Genomic DNA, 15,469 nt, shown 5'->3' on the forward strand with positions numbered 1-15,469 from the left:
GCAAACTACAATGACATGTACGCATATATTGAGTTGTAAACCAACCAATCAGCGCGCAGCTCATCTGTATAGTCATGACCATGCGATCAAATTGGAAAACAGAGCATTGTTTTCCGAGGAAACTTTCACTGGATGTATCAGGGGGCATACAACAGCACCCGGGCCATTTGCAGCCCAACCAACGTTACATTGGTAAGGAACAGTGTGAAGTACACCAAAAAAACAGTCAACCACCCCTTTAACGAATGTAAAATATATAATTATATGTACAAATATGTCAACTTGAATCTGCTAAAGGAATGAAACGTAAAATATACATATTTTCCCTCTCTGACTCAAGTTCCCTCCCTTTGCAACGCCCTCCAAATAAGGGACTGGGGCCTCCTTCACGTCCGCTTACAGAATATAAATATCCTGGCTCTCGTTAAGTTGAACCATTCTCATCTGTGGAAACGTCAAACGTATTGTACCATGTCAGGAAGAGGCAAAGGAGGTAAGGGACTCGGTAAAGGAGGCGCCAAGCGCCATCGCAAGGTTCTCCGTGATAACATCCAGGGTATTACTAAGCCCGCCATCCGCCGTCTGGCACGCCGCGGTGGCGTGAAGCGTATTTCAGGCTTGATCTACGAAGAGACCCGTGGTGTACTGAAGGTGTTCCTGGAGAATGTCATCCGTGATGCCGTGACTTACACCGAACACGCTAAAAGAAAGACCGTGACCGCCATGGACGTGGTCTACGCTCTGAAGCGCCAGGGACGTACTCTGTACGGCTTCGGCGGCTAAAACATCAAGTACAAGTACCGAGGATCAATACAAAGGCTCTTTTAAGAGCCACCCACATGTTACGTATTAGACATGCTTCCATAATACAGGTGTTCGGTGTCTAAATTGATCAACCCTTTAAAGTGAGTTGTGTATCTAGAACGCATCCGAGGTGACTAATTCAAAATGAACAACTGAGTTGACTGGCCTGGTTTCGTCCCCCAGTTTTTGGCGCACTTTTAATTTCAATGCAATACCAGTCTAGGCTAGAAATCCATCTAAGGCTAATAAAGCACCAACTATACTGAAACGTTCGATTTATATTTCGGTGGTCATTGCGGATCCGAAGCATTTGAGCAAAGGGTATTGTAAAGGGATCATTACTCACGCTTCAACTGAGGCTACTTGGGCTATAACATGTATAAATGGGTTATCTTAGCCGGACAGGTTTTACCGAGATGCAATGGGTTCAAATCACCCGGTACTGTCCGTCACTTTAGATAGTAGCATCTGCTCAATGAATGCTTTATTAAAACAGTTGTAGAAAACATTGACTCAAGCCTGGATGCATGGGGGTTTGCATTGTACTGCAACTTAACAAAGCTTCTGACGTCAATAACCACGTGTTTCGGGTTCAACTAGGCGGTAAACTGCCCAGAGATTTCGTCGTAACTTCCGAGCTTGATCCCTTGAAGTGTAAAAGGTACTTCGAAGTGTAAAATGGTTTCAAATATATCCTTTGAGTAATCCTGACTGTCAGTTTATGATTACTGAAGGATAAGAGGGGTCGGTAAATCCCACGCACGCGCAGTAGATTTCAGAATATCTTGCAAAATTCACTTCCCAGCTGTGTGCTGCGACTAGCAGGAGGCGTGCCTTAAAATGTGCATGTCTCCCGGTACATAAACCGGGTAGCCAACCAGCCCTCATCATTCGTTTCTGAGAAGCAACGACAACTGACAATGCCTGAACCAGCAAAGCCCGCGCCCAAGAAGGGCTCCAAGAAAGCCGTTTCTAAGACCGCCGTAAAGGGCGGGAAGAAGCGCAGAAAGTCTAGGAAGGAGAGCTACGCCATCTACGTGTACAAGGTACTGAAACAGGTCCACCCCGACACCGGCATCTCATCCAAGGCTATGGGAATCATGAATTCCTTCGTCAACGATATTTTCGAGCGGTACATACAAATACAATACAAAAAATATAAAATAGTACATTATGACATGGAAATAGGTGGTGGATAAATTTGTATAGATACAAGTGTTATGTCAGTGTGAGTCCTTGGCCTTGTTGAAGAGGCCAGCAGCGGACGGGGAGAAACTGTTCTTTTGGCGTGGCGTTTTGGTCCTGATGGGCCGCAGCCCTCTGCCAGAGGGGTGTAGATGGAACCGTGTCCAGGGTGGGAGGAGTCAGCCACAATCTTCCCGCTGGCCTCGGGGTCAGTGGCGGAACCTGACTTTTATATATGGGGTGGCCAAGGGGTGGCCAGGGCTACTTCAGGGGGTCCACAGACCAAGACTGAAAATGTGTGTGTAATGTGTGTAACCTTAGCCTGGCGTCTAAGCAGTGTAAATGACGTGTTGCCCACGAACACAAGCTAAACATGGCATGTGACTAACTGCTGAAGGATTCAAAATCTTTGCGTCTAATCCAATATGTAATGATGGTATTCAATGACACAAAGATGTATTGTGGAAAAGATACATATTAATAGATTTTGTCTTTTTGCTTTTTGTTCCATCTGCATGTAAGTAAGACTTTATTTATATAGCACATTTCATACAGGAATTGCAGCTCAAGGTGCTTTACATAAAATCAACAAAAACAATAATACAAGTGATAAAAGTAATAGATCTAAAACATATAACAACCCAGACAAGCCGCACTCTATCTGCGGTCTCTCGAATCCGTCTTAGATCCGAGCTGCCGCTTGCAGTTTCCACACACATAACAACCCAGACAAGCTGCACTCTATCTGCGGTCTCTCGAATCTGTCTTAGATCCGAGCTGCACTTGCAGTTTCCACACACATAACAACCCAGACAAGCTGCACTCTATCTGCGGTCTCTCGAATCCGTCTTGGATCCGAGCTGCCTTGTGCAGTTTCCAAACATATAACAAACCAGACAAGCCGCACTCTATCTGCGGTCTCTCGAATCCGTCTTAGATCCGAGCTGCCACTTGCAGTTTCCACACACATAACAACCCAGACAAGCTGCACTCTATCTGCGGTCTCTCGAATCCGTCTTAGATCCGAGCTGCACTTGCCGTTCTATTTCGTGGAGCTCCGCCCCATAGGGGAGCTCTGCTCCTAATGGTTTACCCGCTGCCTAGTGCAGCCAATGACTGAAGATCAAAATGTATCCGCACCTATCACTCACACAGGTGCCCTATATAAGGGGGTGACAGCCGTCACTCATCCTCCCAAAAAATTCAGCACGGGTTGCTTGAATTCACTGGCTTGAAGATAGAAGAGTATCGCGAAGAAAAGAAAAATGAGCTTTTCCATGCCACCGCTCCCGCGCAAGGCTCTTTTAAGAGCCAAGTGCAGGTGCCGTTACCTGGAGGCTGAGGGGGACCGCCACGAATTCTGTTTCGTGTGCATGGGACCCCGGCATGCCAGGGACGGGTTGGTGGATTCCCCTGACTGCGAATCATGCGCTTGCCTCTCCGTTTCGGAGAGGCGGCTGCGCTTTGATTTTTTCCAGGTGGAAGAGCCCCTTGAAGATGTGGTCTCGGCCCTGCTCTCCGACGAGGAGAGTTCGGAGTTTGAGGACCACCTCGAGGCGGCAAATGAGGCGCAACCGTCTAGTAGGGACCCTCCTGTGGAGGTTATCCTGAAGAACGTGTTGCGCACAGCCCCCCTGTCCTTTCCTGATGTGGAAGGGGGGGCGCTGAGTTCAATTTCGGAGGATGACGAGGAGCCGGCTCCCGGCCCTACTGTCACTTCTGCACTGTCTCGAAGGGCGGATTTCCCTGCAATCATTAAGAAAGCAGCGGAGATCATGGGCGATCCGCTGCCGGCCTCTCCTCCTGTGGAGGAAGAGGACCCGTGGGAGGTTGGCCCCCATGCAAAACGCATGAAGACTTCAAAACCCCTGTGCCCCACTATGCCAAAGCTGGCTGATTACGTGCAGGGCTCCTGGGAAGCGCCTTTGATGGCTAACGCGCCAGTCAAAGCGCTGCTCCCTTTCACGAGGGTGACCGGGCTGGGAGAGGCGGTTAAGACCGGCCCCCCGCCCTTGGAACCGTCCCTCGCGGCATACCTGGTTCCAGGGGCCAGCGCGTGGATGACGGCTAAGAAGGCAAACCTGCCGTCCTCCCGTGACAAGCTTACTGCCTCTCTGGCAGACAAAGCTTATGTCTGGGGTGCGCAGGCAGCGGCAGCCTCCGGCAACGCCGCCCTTTTAACGGCGGCGGTCTCAAAGCTCTCGACAGAGAAACCTGAGGGCCTGTCGCCGGAGGAGACGTCGTGGGTGGCCAGGATGGCGTCCGCGGCGCTCCACCTGAATCAGGGGGCGGCTATTTGTGCAGGCAGAGCAATGGGCAACAGCCTTGTTGTTCATCGCCACCTCTGGCTGTCCCTGACGGCCATGAGAGAGGCGGACAAGTCTGCCCTGCTGAATGCCCCGGTGACGGGCGAGGGCCTGTTCGGACCGGCTGTGGCTGCAGCGTCCGAACGCTTCTCGCGCCTGGAGGAGGAGAGGAAGCACCTGCTGGGGCATATGCCCCTGCAGAAAAAGGCTAACGCTGCTCCCTTCTCTATCCCTGCAGGTGCCACACAAGGTAGAAGGAAACGAGCTCGCCGTCCGGTGGCACGAGCGGCCACTGCGACGCAGGCTGCTCCTCCCGCGACACCTGTTCCACCTTTGGCTGTTCCCCCCGAGAGAGCGGGTTACAGCCGTCCACCTAATCCCAGCTGGCGTGGTGGCGGAGGTGGGAAAAAGAGGAGGGCGTGACTGGCGGCGGGGACCGAGGCTTTGGTTCCCACCCCTGTTTGTAGGGATGAAATAAAGAGGCTTGGACCTCCGCTTTACTCTTTCCCAGAAAGACAAGTGTTCCATCCAGTGCCTCTTGCAATCTCGACAGTTACTGAGCTGAGCACTCGTACTGTTGTCGAGCGGAGTAATGAGTTGGTTTCGTTTCGCGAGTTTCCCACTACTAGCGATGCCAAACCATCGGGCACGTACATAGCGGAGTCTGGCCCAGCTAGCAAGCGTGTGGCCAGACCGCTAGCCGCCCCCATGCGCCATAACACAGCGTGTGACTCTGTTATCACGTTACACGAGCCACCGCTGCAACGTTACGCGCAGACCTCTGGTCGCGCTGTGAGTCTTCTCGAGGATCATAATGAGGACAGCACTCAGGCCTCTTTTGGCCTTGAGACGCTGCTCCAGCCCTTTCGAGTTGACCCCGCCTTGGGCTGTGTCGCCGAGTCGGTGCACAGCGGCGGCTGGGGTCAGACGAGAGTACGGCCGTTTCCTGTCTGCGGCTCCGCAGCTGAACGCACGCCCGCTCTCTCTGCATTATGCAGAGTGGCGAGAGTCATGCTCACTGTCAGGCTGGCTAGACAGGATACTGAGAGAGGGTTATACCATCCAGTTCATGCGCACTCCTCCTCCTTTCAGAGGAGTGAAGGAGACACGCTTGTCCTGCCCGCTGAAAGCGCTCGCACTTCGGAAAGAGATAGCGAGCTTGCTGACCAAAGGGACGGTGATCCCTGTCCCCAGAGATCAAGAGAACTCGGGTCTCTACTCCCCTTATTTTTTGGTTCTCAAGAAAAACGGGCAGATGAGACCGATTTTAGATCTGAGGGTGCTCAACGAGAGTGTGGCCAAACGGCCCTTTCGCATGCTGACGATAAAGCGTTTGCTGACTTGTGTGCAGCGGAACGACTTTGGGATCAGCATAGATCTGAAGGACGCGTATTTCCATGTGCCTATCAAACTGAAGCACAGGAGATTTCTGCGTTTTGCCTTCGAGGGGAAGAAGTACGAGTACACGCGCCTGCCGTTTGGGTACGCGCTGGCTCCTCGAACTTTCTCCAAGTGCGTGGAAGCAGCTCTAGAACCGTTACGGCGGAGGGGTATACGCATTCTGGCGTACCTCGACGACCTGTTAGTTCTGGCTCAGTCTCCAGACAGAGCTATCCAGGACGCGATCTCACTGGTGACTCAGCTCAGCCAGTTGGGGTTCGCGTTCTGGGAGAAGAGCGCTCCATGGCCCACTCAGCAGTTTACCTACCTAGGTATCCATTTGGACACTGTTGGGATGAGAGCCAGACTGTCGGCACCACGGAGAGAGGCTATTTCGATAGCTCTCCGTGCGTTCCGGGTCTCACGCACAATCACCGCACTGTCGGTGATGTCCCTGTTGGGGTTGATGGCGGCGGCTCATGTAGTAGTGCCATTGGGCCTGTTATACATGCGCAAGCTGCAGAGATGGTTCGCTCAGCTGCGATTGGATCCGGTGCGACACCGCCGCAGACTGCTATGTACTGCTGTGATACCGAGATCAGTCAAAGCCGATCTGAACCATTGGAGAGACCCGCGTGTCTTGACGCGCGGAGTCGACATGGGCAGAGTGACATCTCTCTACCCGGTCTTTACGGACGCGTCCTTGACCGGGTGGGATGGAGTTTGTCAGGCGGGCTCAATAGGAGGAAGATGGGAACCGTCAGAGACGCGTCACATCAACCTCCTGGAGCTCGAAGCGGTTCGACTGACTCTGTGCCTTTTCGCGCTGGTGTTGAAGGATCGAGACGTTCTCGTCAGATCCGACAACAGGGCGACGGTGGCTTACATCAACAGACAGGGAGGGGTGCGCTCTCCATCTCTTCATCGCTTAGCGGAGGAAGTCTGGACTTGGGCTTTCACGCACCTGCGCTCCCTGAGAGCTCAGCACATTCAAGGTCTGCTCAACGAAGGAGCGGACCTGATGTCAAGGGGCGGCCCGAGAGAGGACGAGTGGAGGTTGAAACCGTCCATCGTTTCTCTGATCTGGGCACGCTTCGGCCGAGCACAGGTGGATCTGTTTGCGTCACGAGCCAACACACAGTGTCCTCTATGGTTCTCTCTGCGCACACAGGACAGACCTCCGCTGGGAGTCGATGCGTTCGCGCACCGTTCCTGGCCGAGAGGTCTACTGTACGCATTTCCACCTCTGGCCTCCATCCTTCCCTTGCTGGCTCGGGTGAGGTCGGAGGGGCTGTCGGTCATTCTGATAGCCCCCGATCGCCCCGGAGCCCCGTGGTTCCCGGAACTGATGGGGATGCTGGTAGGCGGGCCTTGGCCCATACCTCACCAGATGGATGCGCTCTCTCAGGCCGGAGGCCTGGTGAAGAGCCCTCCAGTGATCGGAGGCCCACTTATGGCCTGGCTACTGAGAGGGAGCTCTTAGAGCGCAGGGGTCTGTCTGATGCTGTCATTCAGACCATTCTGGGTGCGCGCGCACAATCTACTGCTAGAGGGTACGCGTCGCGCTGGCGAGCCTTTGCACAATGGTGTGGAAAACGGAACCTTGACCCGGTCTCATGTCCGGTCGAAATGTTCTTGTGTTTCTTACAATCGTTGTTTGACGAGGGCTTAGCCGCGAGCACTGTGCGTGTTTACGCGGCTGCCATTTCGGCATGTCACGAAGGGTTCGCCAAGACAACACTGTTCAGCCACCCGCTGGTCAAGCGTTTTCTGGCTGGGGTGTGTAGGCTCAGGCCACCTCCGAGAGCGTCAGCACCTACATGGGATTTATCTCTGGTGTTAGACGCTCTGTGCGGACCACCTTTCGAGCCCATAGACAACGTGTCATTACGTTTGCTTTCTCTCAAGACGAGTCTGCTCCTCGCTTTGACTACGGCTAAGCGAGTGAGCGACTTGTGCGCTCTGTCAACGCGAGCGGATTGTTTGATCATCTTGGGTGATCGAACGAGAGCAGTGTTGCGTCCTAATCCGGCCTTTATCCCCAAGGTGATTAGCCGAGCGTTCAGGGCACAGAGCTGCGAACTGAGAGCCTTTTTCCCGCCTCCGCACAGCGGAGAGGAGGAAAGACGCTTACATGGGCTGTGCCCAGTGCGCGCTCTGTCGCGCTATCTGGAATGCACAGCAAGTATCAGATCTTCTCCCCAGTTACTGATCTGCTACGGTGGATCGAGAGCTGGCTTGCCACTCTCCAAACAGAGACTTTCTCACTGGCTCTGCGAGGCTATTGGTCTCGCATACGAGTCTATGAGATGTCCCGTGCCACCTGGCATTCGGGCTCATTCCACCCGAGTAGTGGCAGCCTCAGCCGCCATCCTCAGGGGTGTGGGAGTGGAGGAGATTTGTGAGGCGGCGTCTTGGTCGTCGCCTTCACCATTTGTACGATATTATCTGTTGGACGTTTCCTCCTCATCTTTTGCGCATTCTGTCCTCAGCATGGCTGGTGGATCAGGTGTAGCGAGATGACAACTTGCTAGGTTCTTGTGGGCCCTAGATGCGAGTTGTTCATTGGTTATATCGCCAAATGTGGGACAGGCAGACGTTCTCAGTTGAGATGTCTTTACTGTATGTATTCTGTTGCCCCTCCAGCTATGCTGTTGTGCAGGCGAGAGAAACAACATGAGTTTCTAAGTAAACTTCCCCTGTTTTTCTTACCCTGGACGGCTCTCTGTGTCACAGTAGGGGCCTGACCAGGAGGACAGACCCTATGTATTATTTACATCAGCAGGTCTGTCCTCGGTGTCTTGTGAGATGATGTGTCTTTTTAGATCTAGTCTCGCTGGGGGTATATCTGGCCTCGCTCGCTCCGCCTAAACCATTAGGAGCAGAGCTCCCCTATGGGGCGGAGCTCCACGAAATAGAACGATAGTTAATGGAGGTAACTCCAGTTCTATGAGTGGAGCGGAGCCCCATAGGGCTGCAGGCCCAGCTCGACTTATTCAACCCGGCTGTATTTAATACTTTTGGGAGGATGAGTGACGGCTGTCACCCCCTTATATAGGGCACCTGTGTGAGTGATAGGTGCGGATACATTTTGATCTTCAGTCATTGGCTGCACTAGGCAGCGGGTAAACCATTAGGAGCAGAGCTCCCCTATGGGGCTCCGCTCCACTCATAGAACTGGAGTTACCTCCATTAACTATCGTTGTTCTTGCCTACGCGTCCCACCTGCTCGGGTGCTGTGTCAGCCCGGTTTCAAGGTTGCTTCTGAAATGGAGAGATAACGACACAAAATACAGACTGTTTCCCACACCCTGTGTGAGACACAATGGTTGAGCCTGAGCGAGCACACGTCTAAGTTCATAAGACATAGATGTAATAAGCACAATACAAAACTTTAATACATGCTTCCTTTATAAAGTCGTACAAGCATTGTTCCCGTTGCTTTATTCACCAGTGCACAGTGCCCGTGATGCATTTGGTGATTAAGATGTCACAAATATTCATAACTGGAATTATGGATAGTGCCGTGCCCGTGATGCAGCTGGTGATGACAGTTCATAAATTGTACTGTAATGTATTATAAATTCTCTACTGCCTAGTATGCTCTGACCTGGTGCCTGTAGCCTTGGGGAGGGAGCTGCTCTGAGGTCTTGGGGTGGTGCAAGGACTGGGGTCTATGGTAGGTGTTATTAGTGATGTGTCGTTCGCAAACGATCCGGCTCTAAGAGCCGGCTCTTGAAGGTGAACGTCGGGAGCTGGCTCGCATATCTGAAGAGCCGACTGTATTTTTAATAGATTAATAAAGCCTATAAAAACTAAATGATTATGAAATAATGAATTTGAATTGTATTTAAAATAATTGACAAATTCAAAGAACAACAAAAAAATACATGTAGGCTTAAAGACGCACACAATCATCCTCACAATCTGTTCCTGTCAATCCTGCATGAGGGAGGGCCGAGCCAACTCACACACAGTCAGACGAGTAGTCATAACTCGGAGGAGAACCATGACAAATCAATGCATTTTTAATGTCAAAAGATACCCAAAAGAATGCAACAACTGAATTGCAAGCCAACTCTTGTCTCAAGTGCTGAGGAGGTTAAAACAGCCATTGTATTATATTATTAAATGTCAATTCTCTCATTTACTTTATGTGTACTTTAAACTAAGCAAAATTATTTAGTTTCAATTTAGCTTATCTTGGGAATTTCACCAAACCTCTGAACAAATCAAGCCCAATGGTATTTCAGAGTTTGTCAAACTTGAAAAAAGGTATTTTGAACTTAACAGAAGGGTTAATACTTCAAACATCTGGTTTTACAATAATCAAGTCCTATCACAAACCGATGAAACATATACATGTACTTTATTTGTCATTCTGTATTCTCTACCAAAGGCTTTGAAGGCTACTTTCCACAAAAAAAATTCCGAGCTGTTGGCTCTCCCATCCCCCCAAATCACAGTGGACTGCAGCGTATGATCCGCACTGCTGAGAAGGTGATCGGCTTCAATATGCCTACCCTCGAGGACCCTGAGCAGTCGCGGAGCCAGAGGGGTGGCCGGGGTGGCACTGGCCCCCCCTGATATCGGACTGGCCACCCCAGGTGCCACCCCAAAATGTCATTCGCCATCCCTGGCAATTGGATGCTGATTGACATTTAATTTATCTGGTTAAAAGACGCGTTCATTTTAACACTTGGCAGCGGGTTTTTTTCAATCGAGGATATTTCCACAATTTACCAGTCAGTCACAAATCACTACGCCATCGTCTGATACAGCGCCAGCGACGGAAGACAAGAGCATCATATTACAGTTATCGTTTTTACATTTATTCATTTTTCATTTAGCAGACGCTTTAATCCAAAGCGACTTCCAAAAGTGCATAGGTCACTGATAATAACAACAAGATAGCCCCAACTGAGGACATTCTGCACTTAACCTGTAACTTGGCAGGAAGAGAAAGGTCCTTCAGTATATTCAAAATCATAAAAATGACTTGTGCTCCACAATGAGCCAAGAGAGGCTCAATCGCAATACTTTCCATTGAGTGTGAAATGGCTAAACAAATTTACTTCAAATACATTATAAAAGACTTTGCATCCAGAAAGACAAGGAAGATGTGTTGCGTTGTACACGTTAAGGTAGGAAAACCGGTTTACTTATCTACACATTTACGGAGGAATAAAGGACACAGCTCGCCATCGGAATTACTTTACCGGAAAGGAAAGAAACGTTTATCGTGCACGTAGTTATATACCATACAGCTACACGTAACGTCCAATCAGAGCACTGTATGAGAGCATATGACCCCCACTCAAATCAACAAGATGGCTGTATAATAGGCAAAGATGAAGGTAGGTCATGTGGTAAGTGTAGCAGATCTCAGTGTGTCAAATTGTTGTGTGTGTGTGTGTGTTTGTGTGTGTGTCTGGCCCAGCGCCACGCAAGTTGTTAAGGACTCTCAGTTATATTTATAAAACTTTATGTTTAAATTTTATGTATAAGGATGTATTTGTTTTGCTATAATGTAGTTCCCATCACTAAGTAAGTCTCTACGTTTACATATGTTTTATGTAGGAGAGAGAGAGCAAACGCGCATGCGTTAATAAGTAAAGACCTATTTGGGGGGGGCCCATTCACTGGACCTTTTCAGGGGCCCAGCAATTTCTATGGGCGTGGGAGTGTCTGGGTAGATTGTAGACCAGGCGGGCCGCTGCGTTTTGAATCCTCTGAAGAGAGCGGGTTGCGCATGCTGGGAGACAGGCGAGCAGTGAGTTGCAGTAGTCCAACTTGGAGAGGACAAGTGCTTGGACAAGCAGCTGGGTGGAGTGCTCAGACAAGTATCTCCTGATCTTCCGGATGTTGTAGAGCAGTGGTTCTCAACCCTGTCCTCAGGGCCCCCTGTCCTGCTTGTTTTAGATGTTTCCCTGCTCCAAACACACCTGATTCAAATGCATTTTCGTTACCAGGCTTCTACAGAACTAGATAACGACCCTGTTATATGGAGCGTGGGGAAGAGAAGGAAAATAAATAAATAACACGAGTAGCGGCGTTTAAAGTTTGAAGGGGATAGAAGTGTGTGTGTGGGGGGGGGGGGGGGGGGGAGGGTTTTGAAATGAAAACCTCTCGGTAATGAAATATCTAGAAAGCGGCAGCTTCGCTCACCCCATTCAGGGTGATGGGGGTGAGTGGGGCTGTGTTCTTCCTGAAGTCCACAACCATCTCCACTGTTTTAAGAGCATTGAGCTCTAAGTTGTTCTGGCTGCACCAGGTCACCAGGTCAGCCGCTTCCCACCTATAATCAGACTTGTCTCCACCAGAGATGAGCCCGATAAGGGTGGTGTCGTCCACAAACTTCAGGAGTTTGACGGACGGATGACTGGAGGTGCAGCTGTTGGTGTACAGGGAGAAGAGCAGAGGAGAAAGAACGCAGCCCTGAGGTGATCCGGTGTTGATGGACCGGGAGTCAGAGACTTTGTTCCCAGCTTAACGCACTGCATCCTGTCAGACAGAAAGTCTGTGATCCACCTGCAGGTGGAATCAGGCACGTTCAACTGGGAGAGCTTGTCCTGAAGCAGGGCTGGGATGATGGTATTGAAGGCACAAGGCATGTAGCTGTCGACAAGTTAACTTGGCTATAACCAATAATGGCAGCGTTTCTCAGATTCGATCATTCTTAAGGACTTAAGAAGGCTCTTAAGTAGGGTTCGGCTAAGAAGGAGCACAAAGATAGGGTGTTTCCCTGACGCGTTCTTAACTGCCTTCTTAAGATCCCGCCAAAGAAGCCTCTTAAGAAGCTCTTAGTGGGAGCTATCTACCGCCGTGGTGTTGAAACTAAATCAATTGATGCCAGAAAAATCGATCACCCACCACTTTATCAGCGCATGAATCACACACAACACCATGTAAGGCCGTAATCATAATACATATTGGAGGGACACATCCCCTCCAATATTCAAATCTGGTCAAAATGTCCCCCCCCAATATATTGATATAAAAATATAAATGTGCTACGCTACGACAGGCAACCACGCACGCTGTCCGAAATTATCATAAAAAATGTAATTCGTACCCCCCAATGTTGACTCCATGGCTACGGCCTTGAGCCCATACATGATAGTTGATATGGGTTGTGTGATGGTAGTGGTAGTGGGTTTATTGTTGGGAGAAGGGTGGTGCTGATATCCGTGCTTGGTGACTGGTGGTGACGGCGTAGGGGCTGATAGACATCAAAGAGATTGACAAGCTCCTCTCTGGTCTGGACACCAGCTTGGTGGAGTGCTGCTCGGGATTCGAGGGGGGCGAGGTTGGGGGCTTCATCTTCCGATGATTCCCCATCTTCATCCTCAGGAGGCGGCTCATCTGCTCCAACGCGCATTGCTTTGTTGTGCAGCATGGCTGTGACAACAATCACGCGCCAACATTTTACAGGTGACAAGCGCAGCCCCCTCCGACGAACGATGGATACATCGGAAACGACACTTCCACCTGCCAAACACCCGTTCAATGTGGGTCCTGGTGTGTGTGTGGGCCTCATTGAACCTCTCCTCCTGTGGTGTTGCTGGGTTGATCATCGGTGTCACAAGGTAACTCCGGAGAGGGTAGCCACTGTCCCCAAGGAAGATGCTCCTGCCGAACTCTCCTCTGCCAGCCTCAGCCACAGCTGATTTGGCCCACACGAAGCTGTCGTGTGTGCCTCCTGGCCTCCTGGCAACGATGTCCGTGATGAGGCCATCGTGGTCCACTGCAACCTGGGTGTTGATGGCAGCGTAATGTTTCCTCCCAATCCAGCACGGATCCACCAGGGAGGGATTGTGAATTGGGATCAGTGTGCCATCCACGACACCGATTACCCGGGGGATCCCAGCCATGGCATGAAATCCACTGTGGACCTGGCGGACCTCGTCCCTTGTGGTGGGCATTTGGATGTGTGTCCGGGCATGGCGCAGGAGGATCGGTGTCACGGCTGCCACACCCCGTGAAACCGATGCCTTGCTGAGGATGGTGCCGTCCCCCACCACATCCAGGAAGCTCCCCACTGCGTAAAAACGCAGCAAGGCCAGGAGCTGCACCTCCGGGATGAGGGCAAAATTGCAGCGGGTTACCCTCCGGATGTGTGGTGACACTAGCGTGACGAGGCGTTGGCTCTCCATACGGGGAAGCCGGTACTTGGACTGGACAGCCCGGTCCGACAGCACATTCAGTGGGGAGAAGTGCTGACGCACATAGGCATTTATATAAACTATCTGGCTTTGCGCACGGCGACGCTGTTGATTAGCAGCGAGAATATGCTGTATTGCAGCCATGGTCTCACTCACGTGGACTTCAGCAACGCCTTTATATATAGACTGAGGTGGAGCCTCGATATCTTGATGAGGTTCCAGCCAAGTTCAATTACACCTGTCAGTTTCCCTGATATCTGTGAAATACCACAGGGTTGTTGATGTTTTTATAACTAATGTAAACTCATGCAGATGCAGAATGTTTGTGAAAACGTAATGAGTGATAATAATGATGATTCATTTTATATATGTAGCTACAGGAACACATGGGCAATTATTTATTTTTGGTGACACACGCATTTCAACAATTTTTCACGCTCTCACGCCACACCTTGTATATCTCAGGCTGAAAAGACAACGCGAAGCAAGTAGCCAATCTAACGTTGTAAACAGTAACGGACGACGCGCAGGTTGACGGAGTGAAGCAACATTGACGCACAAACAGCCGTGTAAACTCGCATTGTCTCTCCCCCCACTCCATGGCGAGAGTTACATTGAGGGGGGGGGGGGGGGGGGGGTGAAGCCCGCGAAAGCTTGCCCCTCGCACCAAATCTCACGCCAAGGTTTTGGAAAAAGTTGGCAGCCCTGTATTTGTGAATGTATATCTATAATTTTCGATCTATGGTTGGTTGTACAATTAGTAAAATATGTTGAAAGTGATAGCTAAGTCAAGGAATACGGATAATATTATGGTTTACTAGGTGGCGTGAGTAAAAGCGTGAGTTATTTTTGGTTAGCTGTTAGCTAACATTAGCTAAACGACATTGTCTGAACGTTTTCATTAAGATAATAAAGGTAAACCTTTTCAAAATATACAGTAAATGGAGTCTTATGTTCATAACGTAGGCTAATGTTGAACTCTCTATTGTGACGTTTTTAAGCAGAACTGGACGTTCTAAGGACGCGTTCTAATCACACCTGTGTGATCGTACTCTCCTGGGCCCAGCCAGAACTGATCACACAGGCGTGATCATATTCTTCAAAGAGAGCCACCCCTACACCCTTCAAAAGTGCATAGACTTTTTTTTGACCATCAATTAAATATCAAACTGACTACTTCGATATAACTAGCTTGGTCACTTTAAATGATGACCCTTGTTATGAATGCATGATTCGAGGGCCATTGGCCTATCGCAAGCCGTTGTTGGTAAACGAAGCGATTGGGGTCTAGCTGTGAACAGTCGCTGTGTTCTTACCAACATGGAACTCAAGATATTTGATGTAGCTGTGATTTTTGGTATACTGGGATCATCCACAGGGCCAGCCCAAGGCATAAGCGAACTAAGCGGCTGCTTAGGGCCCCTGTGGCTATCAGAGGGCCCCCAAGAGCAAATGAAATTACAGTTTAATGTATTATGTAAAAATATATATAATCTTCTTTTTTTTTCGGCAACGATAAGCGACGCCGAGGGGCCCCCAAATCAATTATGCTTAAGGCCCCATAAAGGCTTGGGCCGGCCCTGATCATCCATATACCTCATCAGTCATTTTAATTAGTATTTTTATATT

At 50.1% G+C, this 15,469-nt stretch overlaps 1 protein-coding gene across 1 annotated transcript; it reads left to right on the forward strand.

Annotated features, from left to right (window-relative positions):
• Positions 1 to 439: 439 nt before the first annotated feature.
• Positions 440 to 1,992, forward strand: LOC124473342 (histone H4). Its single transcript, XM_047028657.1, has one exon. It carries the CDS (start codon positions 472 to 474, stop codon positions 781 to 783), a length of 312 nt encoding a protein of 103 aa, XP_046884613.1. The 5' UTR covers positions 440 to 471; the 3' UTR covers positions 784 to 1,992.
• The last annotated feature ends 13,477 nt before the right edge of the window (positions 1,993 to 15,469 follow it).

This window comes from Hypomesus transpacificus, chromosome 11, assembly GCF_021917145.1.
Source record: "Hypomesus transpacificus isolate Combined female chromosome 11, fHypTra1, whole genome shotgun sequence".
NCBI classification, from domain to species: Eukaryota; Metazoa; Chordata; class Actinopteri; order Osmeriformes; family Osmeridae; genus Hypomesus; species Hypomesus transpacificus.

Excerpts from the sequence above, each read along its gene's own strand:
- LOC124473342 (XM_047028657.1), top strand. The coding sequence starts at position 472 with ATGTCAGGAAGAGGCAAAGGAGGTAAGGGACTCGGTAAAGGAGGCGCC.